General features: G+C 38.9%; 1 protein-coding gene across 10 annotated transcripts in view; it reads right to left on the bottom strand.

Moving 5' to 3' along the window:
- The window catches only part of dome (cytokine receptor domeless), a 438,464-nt gene that overhangs the window by 130,355 nt on the left and 295,709 nt on the right, over window positions 1-12,400 (bottom strand). For all 10 annotated transcript variants that reach the window (XM_070092688.1, XM_053774864.2, XM_053774858.2 and 7 more), the window contains 5 exons: window positions 8,370-8,616; window positions 7,698-7,894; window positions 7,295-7,419; window positions 2,763-2,918; window positions 2,170-2,351 (listed from right to left, as the gene is read on the bottom strand). In XM_070092688.1, the coding sequence (XP_069948789.1) occupies window positions 2,170-2,351; window positions 2,763-2,918; window positions 7,295-7,419; window positions 7,698-7,894; window positions 8,370-8,616 (907 nt within the window). The remainder of the gene's footprint in view (window positions 1-2,169; window positions 2,352-2,762; window positions 2,919-7,294; window positions 7,420-7,697; window positions 7,895-8,369; window positions 8,617-12,400) is intronic.

Here is a 12,400-nt window from a genome sequence, read left to right as displayed (position 1 = left end):
TTGAAAGTTCTCAATACCCACCCCGTGATCTTCCTGGCTGTCGTGATCTTTGTCTTGTTACCTGGAGTTTACCTGGAGAGATTTCTGGGGGTCAACGCCCCTGCGGCCCGGTCTGTGACCAGGCCTCATGGTGGATCAGCCTGATCAACCAGGCTGCTACTGCTGGCTTCACGCAATCCAACGTACGAGCCACAGCCCGGCTGGTCAGGTACCAACTTTAGGCGCTTGTCCAGTGCCTGCTTGAAGACAGCCAGGGGTCTATTGGTAATCCCTCTTATGTATGCTGGGAGGCAGTTGAACAGTCTTGGGCCCCTGATACTTATTGTGTTGTCTCTTAACGTGCTAGTGACACCCCTGCTTTTCAGTGGGGGGATGTTGCATCATCTGCCGAGTCTTTTGCTTTCGCAGTGAGTGATTTTCATGTGCAAGTTTGGTACTAGTCCCTCTAGGATTTTCCAGGTGTATATAATCATGTATTTCTCCCACCTGCATTCCAGGGAGTACAGGTTCAGGAACTTCAAGTGCTCCCAGTAATTGAGGTGTTTTATCTCTGTTATGGTCTTTAAAAAGAAAGGTCTACTGACATAATTATTCCCAGGTCTTTTAAGTGTTCCTTATGTTCTATTTGGTGACCCTCTTGAGTTATATATATAGTGTTCCTTTTGAGTTCTTCATTCTTTCCATACCTAAGCAGCTGGAACTTATCACCACTGAACGTCATGTTGTTCTCTACTGCCCACAGCATACTATAATGGTAGTGGGCTTGTGTCAACTATCTTTGATATTGTTTTAATGTCACCTTGCACCATTTATAACATTTCTGGTAGATTTTTAAATGTTAATACAGCAGTGTACTGTATATTGTGATAAACAGAATAGAGGAAATCAGCTCTAATATACATTATTTAGGCATGCATACTGGTCAGACAGCCCATCGTAACTCCAAGGCGTCGGTAAACGAGTACATTGCTATGTGAGGAGAGGCTGTATCTAAAACCAGATGGGTCCACATAATGCATCATGGGTAAACAATGAAACAAGGACCTGTTGTGCCACCACCAACTTCCCTACCAGCATTCAGGGTGTGGAGCTAGCAGGAAGATGCCTTATTCATTCCATATTTACTAGAATTTCACAATACTAACAGTTGAATTCAGTCAGACACACACACTATACAGATTTAAAGAATAAAAAGGCACAATACTGTGACTGTAACAACACAAAATAACCTGCACATAAGAGACATACTTATGAAGATGTTTCGGTCCAATTTGGATCATTAACTAGTCATAGAAAAGTTCAAAGGGAAGGGAGCCAGAATATATACGAGAGGAAGAAGGGGTGGACAAGGGAGTGGTAGAACGTGAGGAGGCAGTGGTGGCAGGTAACAGGCAACAGAGGCAGCAGCAGAGGTGGCAGAAGAGGCAGTGGCAGCATAAGCAGTATTTATGCCACCGATGCCGACGAGTGATAATTTTTTTTTTTTTTTGCAAACTTCAATATACCATAAAATCCTAACTTTTTTAACATATCCCACTCATTTTAGTTTTGTCTGATTTATAAAAATACACTCTTTCAATAAAAAATAAAAAAGTAATCTTGCCACACTCACAGGAAATTTGATTTCAGGTGAACTCTACAAGGTTAAAACTGTGTGTGTTTGAATAAACTATATTTTTGTCATTTTTATGGAGTACGTACATTACAGAGAAATTCACCATAAATGAATGTAAATAATTTTTAGAAATGAATGGGATTAACAGCCTAATCTCAGGACTGCCAAACCTCAAATCAAATCCTATTCACTACTAAAATTTGTAGAAAACATTTTAAATTTCTTCTTTTCATTTTAGTAACTGAATACAAAGAATGATGGAGGTTATTAGAGATAGGGGCCTCAGCAGCCTACAAGAATGTGTGACCAGGCTAAACTTAAATGAGTGGAAACAAATGTGTTTCAGGATGTAACATGTTGCTAAGGAGCGAGAATATAAATAATTATGAAGGGATTCAAGGTGGAGATATGACATATAAATTGGTCATTTCCATCATGATTTCCATGCACTTCTAAAGTGACTTTTGGATGATGCCCTTTTTTTTTTCTGTCCTTTGGGTCACCCTGCCTTAATGGAAAACAGCCAATATATTTAAAAAATACATAGTACTTACCATAGTTACATCTGAGGTACTGTTGGCCTTAACCTTCACAGGTGTTACAGGTGGTTCCACAGTGATACTATATTCTGAAATCTGCCCATTGCGCTCTTCAGGAAGTGGAGGCTCCCAAGCAAGTAAAATCCACTGTTGGCCCTTTGCTGTATCCTTTAAGCGATGGGGTACACCGCTAGGCTCTGAGATTCAAAATACAATTAAATTTGTTGTTATACATTGCATCCCCTACAAATATTTTGCACTTTATCGTACTATAATCCTTTAACTGTCACATCTTGTTCCTATATTTATTATGAAATGGAAAAAAAGTATAAAAACCAGACTTCATGCATAATTTGGGTACAGCATGTAGTATAATTAAGCTTTTAGCCCAATGTTGCACATTTGATATAAAAGTATCTCATTTTCTTTTTAAATTTTTGATCTCTTGCACTGCCAAAAATATATATATAGTGACTATGTCATAAGTACACTAACCTAGTGGAAGTATTGCATTGTCAAACTATTAACATTAGGATTCAAAGGCACACATTAAAATGGATACACAAAATGCATAATTTACACATAAACAAAGAAAATAATTTACATACTATCTGGCAAAGTCTGAACTCTTGCAGAGTTACTCCACTTGCTAAGTCCAATCTCTGTGAGGATTGCAATGTTGAAGATGTAGCTGGTGTATGGACGCAAATTCTTTACCAAATGCTCAACTGACGTTTCATCAGATATTGTTTCATAAATTTTGTCTGCAAAAAAATGTTTACAAATATGAAAGCCAAATACAAAAAAAAATAAAATTAATTAATTATGCAAAATGCATTTCTTTGTTCATTTACATGTGCATACAAGCATGTTTTTAAACTGCAACATTAACACCCCTCCTTCAGAGTGCAGGCACTGTACTTCCCATCTCCAGAACTCAAGTCTGGCCTGCCGGTTTCCCTGAATCCCTTCATAAATGTTACTTTGCTCACACTCCAACAGCACGACAAGTATTAAAAACCATTTGTCTCCATTCACTCCTATCAAACACGCTCACGCATGCCTGCTGGAAGTCCAAGCCCCTCGCACACAAAACTTGCTTTACCCCCTCCCTCCAACCTTTCATAGGCTGACCCCTACCCCGCCTTCCTTCCACTACAGACTGATACACTCTTGAAGTCATTCTGTTTTGCTCCATTCTCTCTACATGTCCGAACCACCTCAACAACCCTTCCTCAGCCCTCTGGACAACAGTTTTGGTAATCCCGCACCTCCTCCTAACTTCCAAACTACAAATTCTCTGCATTATATTCACACCACACATTGCCCTCAGACATGACATCTCCACTGCCTCCAGCCTTCTCCTCACTGCAACATTCATCACCCATGCTTCACACCCAAGGACAAAGTTCTGTCTCCACAGACTCCTAAGTGCACCACTCACCCTTTTCCCCTCATCAATTCTATGATTCACCTCATCTTTCATAGACCCATCCGCTGACACGTCCACTCCCAAATATCTGAATACATTCACCTCCTCCATACTCTCTCCCTCCAATCTGATATCCAATCTTTCATCACCTAATCTTTTTGTTATCCTCATAACCTTACTCTTTCCTGTATTCACTTTTAATTTTCTTCTTTTGCATACCCTACCAAATTCATCCACCAACCTCTGCAACTTCTCTTCAGAATCTCCAAAGAGCACAGTGTCATCAGCAAAGAGCAACTGTGACAACTCCCACTTTATGTGTGATTCTTTATCTTTTAACTCCACGCCTCTTGCCAAGACCCTCGCATTTACTTCTCTTACAACCCCATCTATAAATATATTAAACAAACACAGTGACATCACACATCCTTGTCTAAGGCCTACTTTTACTGGGAAATAATCTCCCTCTTTCCTACATACTCTAACTTGAGCCTCACTATCCTCATAAAAACTCTTCACTGCTTTCAGTAACCTATCACCTACACCATACAACTGCAACATCTGCCACATTGCCTCCCAATCCACCCTGTCATACTCATTTTCCAAATTCATAAATGCCACAAAAACCTCTTTAGCCTTATCTAAGTACTGTTCACTTATATGTTTCACTGTAAACACCTGGTCCACACACCCCCTACCTTTCCTAAAGCCTCCTTGTTCATCTGCTATCTTATTCTCCGTCTTACTCTTCATTCTTTCAATAATAACTCTACCATACAATTTACCAGGTATACTCAACAGACTTATCCCCCTATAATTTTTGCACTCTCTTTTGTCCCCTTTGCCTTTATACAAAGGAACTATGCATGCTCTCTGCCAATCCCTAGGTACCTTACCCTCTTCCATACATTTATTAAATAATTGCACCAACCACTCCAAAACTATATCCCCACCTGCTTTTAACATTTCTATCTTTATCCCATCAATCCCGGCTGCCTTACCACCTTTCATTTTACCTACTGCCTCACAAACTTCCTCCACACTCACAACTGGCTCTTCCTCACTCCTTCAAGATGTTATTCCTCCTTGCCCTATACACGAAATCACAGCTTCTCTATCTTCATCAACATTTAACAATTCCTCAAAATATTCCCTCCATCTTCCCAATACCTCTAACTCTCCATTTAATAACTCTCCTCTCCTATTTTTAACTGACAAATCCATTTGTTCTCTAGGCTTCCTTAACTTGTTAATCTCACTCCAAAACTTTTTCTTATTTTCAACAAAATTTGTTGATAACACCTATATTTATTATTTTGAATTCTTCTGTTATTTTGTGTTAAGCAGCAGTGATGGCTTGTTTTCTGCACATTTCCACCCACTTCAACTCACTTTTCAGTCATTCAACACAGACATCCTTTATTTACAAAAATTCTCACTCATTCTACAAGTGTTTAATTACATATAAAGCAAACACAGACTGCTTTAATATTGGAATTCTGCATAAATATGTAATAAATGGTGTAGGAGTCACATGACAGCATAAAACGTCCTTTGACATATTTTTTCTAATTTTTCACTTTTTTTTATGTTTTTTTCCTGCCAATATGCAAAAAGAAAAAAAAAGATTAAATTAATTTGTACTAAAGAATAATATTCTCTGTGAATTCTGTATAAATATTAGTCACCCATTTAGTGTTTAAAAACCGATATGCTCTTGCCAATTCTCACTCACTGCATGATTGCAACCGACTTCAGGCGATGAAAATCGTAACTAACTATATCCAGTGAGAAAGTGAGAGGAGTTGCAAATGGCTGCCCTACTTCCCATGTTATCTTCATTATGTCTTTCAATTCAGAAAAAATACACCTAAATTTCAAATACATGGAGCTCTATGTAGATAGAATATCCAGATTTTTTTTCTGATGAACCACTGAGGCAGGATATTTACATTATTATATAAAGCTGTGTGTGATCACTTAATCAATAAATAATGTGCAAGGTGGGTGGAGGTAGCAAAGTGCATAAGCAAGTTGGCATGTGGCCTCACACTGCAAAATTTTTCAATTTTCTCCTACAACTCTAAAAAAAATTTTTTATATATTCCTGGTGCCCATGCTATATGGTGACAGAATATTTTGATATTTAAAGCAAATTATAATGTTACATGTGATCACTTGGTTAAAAAATAATGCTCAATGTAAGTACAGGCAGGAGGGTGGATGAGGCACTTGGCAATGACCAACACCCTCTGCTTATTTTTCTTATATTCTCATGCAAGCATACAATGTGAACAGTGGAGGTAAGGTGAGCAAACATACATAGGCAGTTGTGATGAATGGTTTGAAAAACCGACACGTTGAAGATTGAGACACTTATGCAGCATATGGGAATCTTTATTCCTGAATAAAGATTCTCAATCTTCATACATAGGCAGTGCTGATTTTCCTTTAAATTTTCAACAATGATGACTCATAATGACTTTTTTTTCTCACTGGCTGTCTCCCAAGGTAGAGTGACCCAAAGGAGAAAATACATTCACCAACATTCACTCTACTGCTGTCTTTCCAGAAGTGTGCTAACATTACAATCAGACTACCCTCTGACTGGAACACTGCCATCCCTCCTTCAGAGTACAGGCACTACCCTTCCCACCTCCAGGAGTCCAGCTAACCCATTTCCCTAAATCACTTCATAAAAATTTTTATCTATTTTTTTTAAAAAGCTGGCCATCTCCCACCGAGGCAGAGTGACCCAAAAAAGAAACACTTTCACCATCATTCACACTATCACTTTACTTTTAGGACCCCCACTAGTAACAATAACCCACAAAAGCAATTTTCCTCTATGCCTGTTAGCATTTTTCTGTGCAACAAAAAATCTCTGATCCACTGTAATAAAATAGTTTACCTTTTGTTTTCCAATACATGCATATATATATAATCCCCAAAAAAGTAACTGTACATATCCACACTACAAAATATGCTCTAATTCATTTGATGAACATTCCTTGTCTTGCCAGAGGCACACTTGACATACAGCTCAAATCTTCCTTCTTTCAACAAACTGGCCATTTCCCACCAAGGCAGGGTGCCCCCCCCCAAAAAAAAAGTTTCTCTTTTCAACTTTAGTAATGTATACAGGAGAAGGGGTTACTAGCCCCTTGCTCCCAGCATTTTAGTCGCCTCTTACGACATGCATGGCTTATGGAGAAAGAATTCTGTTCCACTTCCCCACGGAGATAAGAGGCAATAAGAACAAGAACTAGTAAGAAAACCCAGAGGGGTGTGTATATATATGCTTGTACAGGCATGTGTAGTGTGACCTAAGTGTAAGTAGAAATAATAAAACATACCTGGAACCTTGCATGTTTATGAGACAGGAAAAAGACATCAGCATTCCTACTATCATGTAAAACAATTACAGGCTTTCATTTTACACTCACTTTGCAGGACGGTAGTACCTCCCTGGGCGGCTGCTATCTACCAGCCTACTACCTAGTACAGCTCAGATATCCCTCCAAATTGCAACATCAGCACCCCTCCGTCAGAGTGTAGGCACTATGCTTCTCGCCTCCAGGACTCCCAATAGCCCGAAGTGTGAACAAAGTAACATCTATGAAGGGATTCAGGGAAACCGATTAGCTGGAACTGATAAAAATATGAAAAGCTAATTAGCCAGCAACATCTACTGATAGGTTCACTAACCTGATGGCAAAGAACATTTATCTTCAGTCTCTGCTGCAGTACAGTAAGAGATGTTAAAGCCAGTGGGTTCTGCAGCTTTAGCTTTACAGTCAAGATTCCACTTCAAAGTTACTTTTGTTCGAGTCCTGTCAGAGGAAAAAATGTTTTTATTGTATAATTATGAAATCAAACATGTCAATTAACTAACAAAGGTGACCTCCATGGCCCTTGATACATCAAACTGAGATACACTACTACCCAAAGACTGAAAAAAAGAAGACAACACAATATATTTTTTTAAATTCCCTACTTTTATTTTTAACTTAGTATTAGGCATGCCTAATGATTTTTTACAAGTAGAGACATTCAATCAGATTGAATCTGCTTAGAAATGTATTACAATAATGATGTAAATACAACTTACACATGGATCACTTCAAACTGTTCAAGTGGTGGAGGACGACTGCCATGATTAGCAATGCAGGTATGCCATTTAATTCCACTGGAGGAGTTATTTGAGTTGACAGATATGCCAAACATATAGAGAGATGAATTATCCAGGTCTGTAAGATTCTTAGATGTGATGGTTAGATCTTCAACAGTCAACCATTCCAGTTTGTTCTGTGGAATTATTAATCAATTTAGCATCAGACTCATCAAGGATAGGAAATAAGAATAATCACGTAATGCTTAATGAATACCTAATGTCAGCTGCCTTGTTATCACTGTAACTTTCCTTGCACATCCTGTAAACATCTGCTCCATATGCCAAAATTACCTTGGAATACTTAAACTTACATTGTGATTTAATATCTTAACAATTTGTTTCTACCATACAGTATTGTCTATAATATTTCTGTTGTTGGTTAGTTACCTTCTACTAAAAGCAAATATATTTCTTACACAGTTAATAACCCCACCTGTTTTGTGATTTACATACATTGAAATTACTTTAGTCCATGTTTTAGGGACTAAAGTATTGATGATTGATGTGGGCAACTGACATGCTGCTCTAATGACCCTTTTGTAACCAATAGGCCTTAAACTTAATGAGCTAATCAGCCAACTTTTATCAACAGTGTTCTGAGATTCCTACCTGACACCTTTCTTCATATTTATTTTTCTTGCACCAGTAGAGAGAGACACTTTCTATAGCCTTGTTTTCTAGAAGAGCTTCAGGAAGGCGCCACCTCATACTGTAAACAGTGCTGTTGGAGCTGTATGCAATGACTTTAAAGTAGTTTATGGCACTCAATATAGCTCCCTTCTCTGGTACTATAACTACTGATTTGACATCCTCATCACCAGGAAGTCCTTCATCATTCATAGGCTTGATCTCAAACCTAGAGAATTAGAAATATAAAATATGTACATTAACAAAGAGAAGTAAAAAATTCAATTGCATTTCTAAGCATAGCATATTATAGGTTATTTTCAAAACTAGGCTAATTTGATGAAGGAATAATTCACGTGAAGGAACTACAGAATTTAGATGAAAGAAAAGATGCAGCACACTTACTATGACTAATACTGAAAGGCTTTCACACTCATCCTTCACAGACCTACTTGCTGACAAATCACCTCCCAAATATCTAAATATATTCAATTTCTCAATACCAACTTCATCCAAACTAACATCCAGTCTTTCACTGTCAATACTTCTTGTTACTCTTACTCTTTCCTATGTTCACTTTTAATTTCCCTTATTTACATACCCTCCCAAATTCATTCACCAACCTTTGCAGCTTCCCTTCAGACTCTCAAAAGCAGTGTCAATGGCAAAGAGCATCTGTGAGAGATGCATTTTATACCAGATCCATTACCCTTTAATCCCAAAACTCTTTTCCCTATACATAAAAACAAAAATATTTTTTTAACACACTGGTCATCTCTTACTGAGGCAGTGCAACCCAAAAAAGAAAAAACACTTTCACCATCATTTACTACCACTGTCTCACCAGAGGCACACTGATACTACAGTGCAGAAGCTCTTCCACACTGCAAATATCCACACTCTTTTTTCAGAGTGCAGGCACTGTAATTCACACTTCCAGGACTCAAATCCATCTACAAAGTTTCCTGAATGACTTCATAAAGGTTATCTTGTACTCACTCCAACAGCATGTCAAGTCATAAAAACCATTTGCCTCACTCACTCCTAAGACACTCACATATGCCTGCTAGATGTCCATGCCCCTCACATACAAAACTTCTTTTACCCCTCCCTTCAACTATCACTAGGGCAACCCCTATCCTGCCTTTCCTTCAACCATCACTAGGGCAACCCCTACCCTGCCCTCCCTCAACTACAGATTTATATATTCTCAAAGCCATCCTATTTTGATCCACCTTCTCACGAATAATAATAATAATAATAATAATAATAATAATTGAGCAATGTGTAGAAAGAGGTTTGGTAATAAGTAATATATATTTTATGAAAAAGAGGATAAATAAACATACAAGGTATGATGTAGCATGTAATGAAAGTAGTTTGTTAGATTATATATTGGTGGATAAAAGGTTGAGGGTAGGCTCCAGGATGTACACGTTTATAGAGGGGCAACTGATATATTGGATCATTATCTAGTTGTAGCTACAGTTAGAGTAAGAGGTAGATGGGCTAAGAGGAAAATGGCAACAACAAGTAAGAGAGAGGTGAAAGTGTATAAACTAAGGGAGGAGGAAGTTCAGGTGAAATATAAACAACTATTGACAGAAAGGTGGGCTGGTGCAGGAATGAGTAGTGGGGAAGTTGAAGAGGGTTGGAATAGTTTAAAAAATGCAGTATCAGAATGTGGGGCAGAAGTTTGTGGTTATAGGAGGGTGGGTGTAGGAGGAAAGAGGAGTGATTGGTGGAATGATGAAGTAAAGGGTGTGATATAAGAGAAAAAGGTAGCTTATGAGAGGTATTTACAAAGCAGAAGTGTTATAAGAAGAGCAGAGTATATAGAGAGTAAAAGAAAGGTGAAGAGAGTGGTGAGAGAGTGCAAAAGGAGAATGGATGATAGAGTGGGAGAGGTACTGTCAAGGAATTTTAATGAAAATAAGAAAAATTTTGGAGCGAGTTAAACAAGTTAAGAAAGCCTAGGGAACAAATGGATTTGTCAGTTAAAAACAGAGTAGGGGAGTTAGTAGATGGAGAGATGGAGGATTTGGGTAGACGGCGAGAATATTTTGAGGAACTTTTAAATGTCGACGAAAAAAGGTAGGCGGTAATTTCATGCATTGGCCAGGGAGGTATACCATCTTTTAGGCGTGAAGAAGAGCAGGAAGTGAGTGTGGGGGAGGTGCATGAGGCATTACATAGAATGAAAGGAGGTAAAGCAGCTGGAACTGACGGGATCATGACAGAAATGTTAAAAGCAGGGGGGGGGGGGGGGCAGTGTAGGAATGGTTGGTATTTTTGTTTAATAAATGTATGAAAGAGGGGAAGGTACCTAGGGATTGGCGGAGAGCATGTATAGTCCCCTTATATAAAGGGAAGGGGGACAAGAGAGATTGTAAAAATTATAGAGGAATAAGTTTACTGAGTATACCAAGAAAAGTGTACGGTAGGGTTATTATTGAAAGAATTAGAGGTAAGACAGAATGTAGAATTGCGGATGAGCAAGGAGGTTTTAGAGTGGGTAGGGGATGTGTAGATCAAGTGTTTACATTGAAGCATATATGTGAGCAGTATTTAGATAAAGGTAGGGAAGTTTTTATTACATTTACGGATTTAGAAAAGGCATATGATAGAGTGGATAGGGGAGCAATGTGGCAGATGTTGCAAGTATATGGAATAGGTGATAAGTTACTAAATGCTGTAAAGAGTTTTTATGATAGTGAGGCTCAGGTTAGGGTGTGTAGAAGAGAGGGAGTCTATTTCCCGGTAAAAGTAGGTCTTAGACAGGAATGCGTAATGTCACCATGGTTGTTTAATATATTTATAGAAGGGCTGTAAAAGAAGTAAATGCTAGGGTGTTCAGGAAAGGGGTGGGATTAAATTATGGGGAATTAAATACAAAATGGGAAGTGACACAGTTACTTTTTGCTGATGATACTGTGCTTATGGGAGATTCTAAAGAAAAATTGCAAAGGTTAGTGGACGAATTTGGGAGTGTGTAAAGGTAGAAAGTTGAAAGTGAGCATAGAAAAGAGTAAGGTGATGAGAGTATCAAATGATTTAGATAAAGAAAAATTGGATATCAAATTGGGGAGAATTATGGAAGAAGTGAATGTTTTCAGATATTTGGGAGTTGACATGTCAGCGGATGGATTTATGAAGGATGAGGTTAATCATAGAATTGATGAAGGAAAAAAGGCGAGTGGTGCATTGAGGTATATGTGAAGGTAAAAAATGTTATCTATGGAGGCACAGAAGGGAATGTATGAAAGTATAGTAGCACAAACACTCTTATATGGGTGTGAAGCTTGGGTTGTAAATGCTGCAGCGAGGAAGCGGTTGGAGGCAGTGGAGGTGTCCTGTCTAAGGGCAATGTGTGGTGCAAATATTATGCAGAAAATTCAGAGTGTGGAAATTAGGAGAAGGTGTGGAGTTAATAAAAGTATTAGTCAGAGGTGGTTTAGTCATTAAGAGAGAATGGATCAAAGTTGAATGACATGGAGAGCGTATAAATCTGCATGGGAAGGAAAGTGGGGTAGGAGTCGTCCTCGATAAGTTTGGAGGGAGGGGGTAAAGGAGGTTTTGTGGGCGAGGGGCTTGGATTTCCAGCAAGCGTGCGTGAGCATGTTAGATAGGAGTGAATGGAGACGAATGGTTTTTGGGACCTGACGAGCTGTTGGAGTGTGAGCATGGTAGTATTTGTCGACAGCCTACGCTGCCTGCTAGATTCATATCCCATGGCACCATGGTGCTGCCCTCTCTAGGCCTGCCCAGGTCAGTAAGGCACAGAGTCTACCCGCCCTCACTTCACGGCCTACCCACACGGGTTCAACAAACTCCCCTCCATGTATCGGCTATCGGTCATTCTCTCACTTTGCCCACTGTGTACTCACTCCTTTTCAAGTAAAGTCAAACTAGTCTACGGCCGTATCTTTGCAACCTACGCTACCCCTCGGCACTAAACCACTGTTCAATAGCAAGAACAGCAATAACATAGTACTTAGTGACGGGATTCAGGG

This window comes from Cherax quadricarinatus, chromosome 40 (genome assembly GCF_038502225.1).
Source record: "Cherax quadricarinatus isolate ZL_2023a chromosome 40, ASM3850222v1, whole genome shotgun sequence".
Lineage (NCBI taxonomy): Eukaryota > Metazoa > Arthropoda > Malacostraca > Decapoda > Parastacidae > Cherax > Cherax quadricarinatus.
The sequence above is the reverse complement of the archived record's forward strand: the minus strand, read 5'-3'. Positions and strand labels throughout refer to the sequence as shown.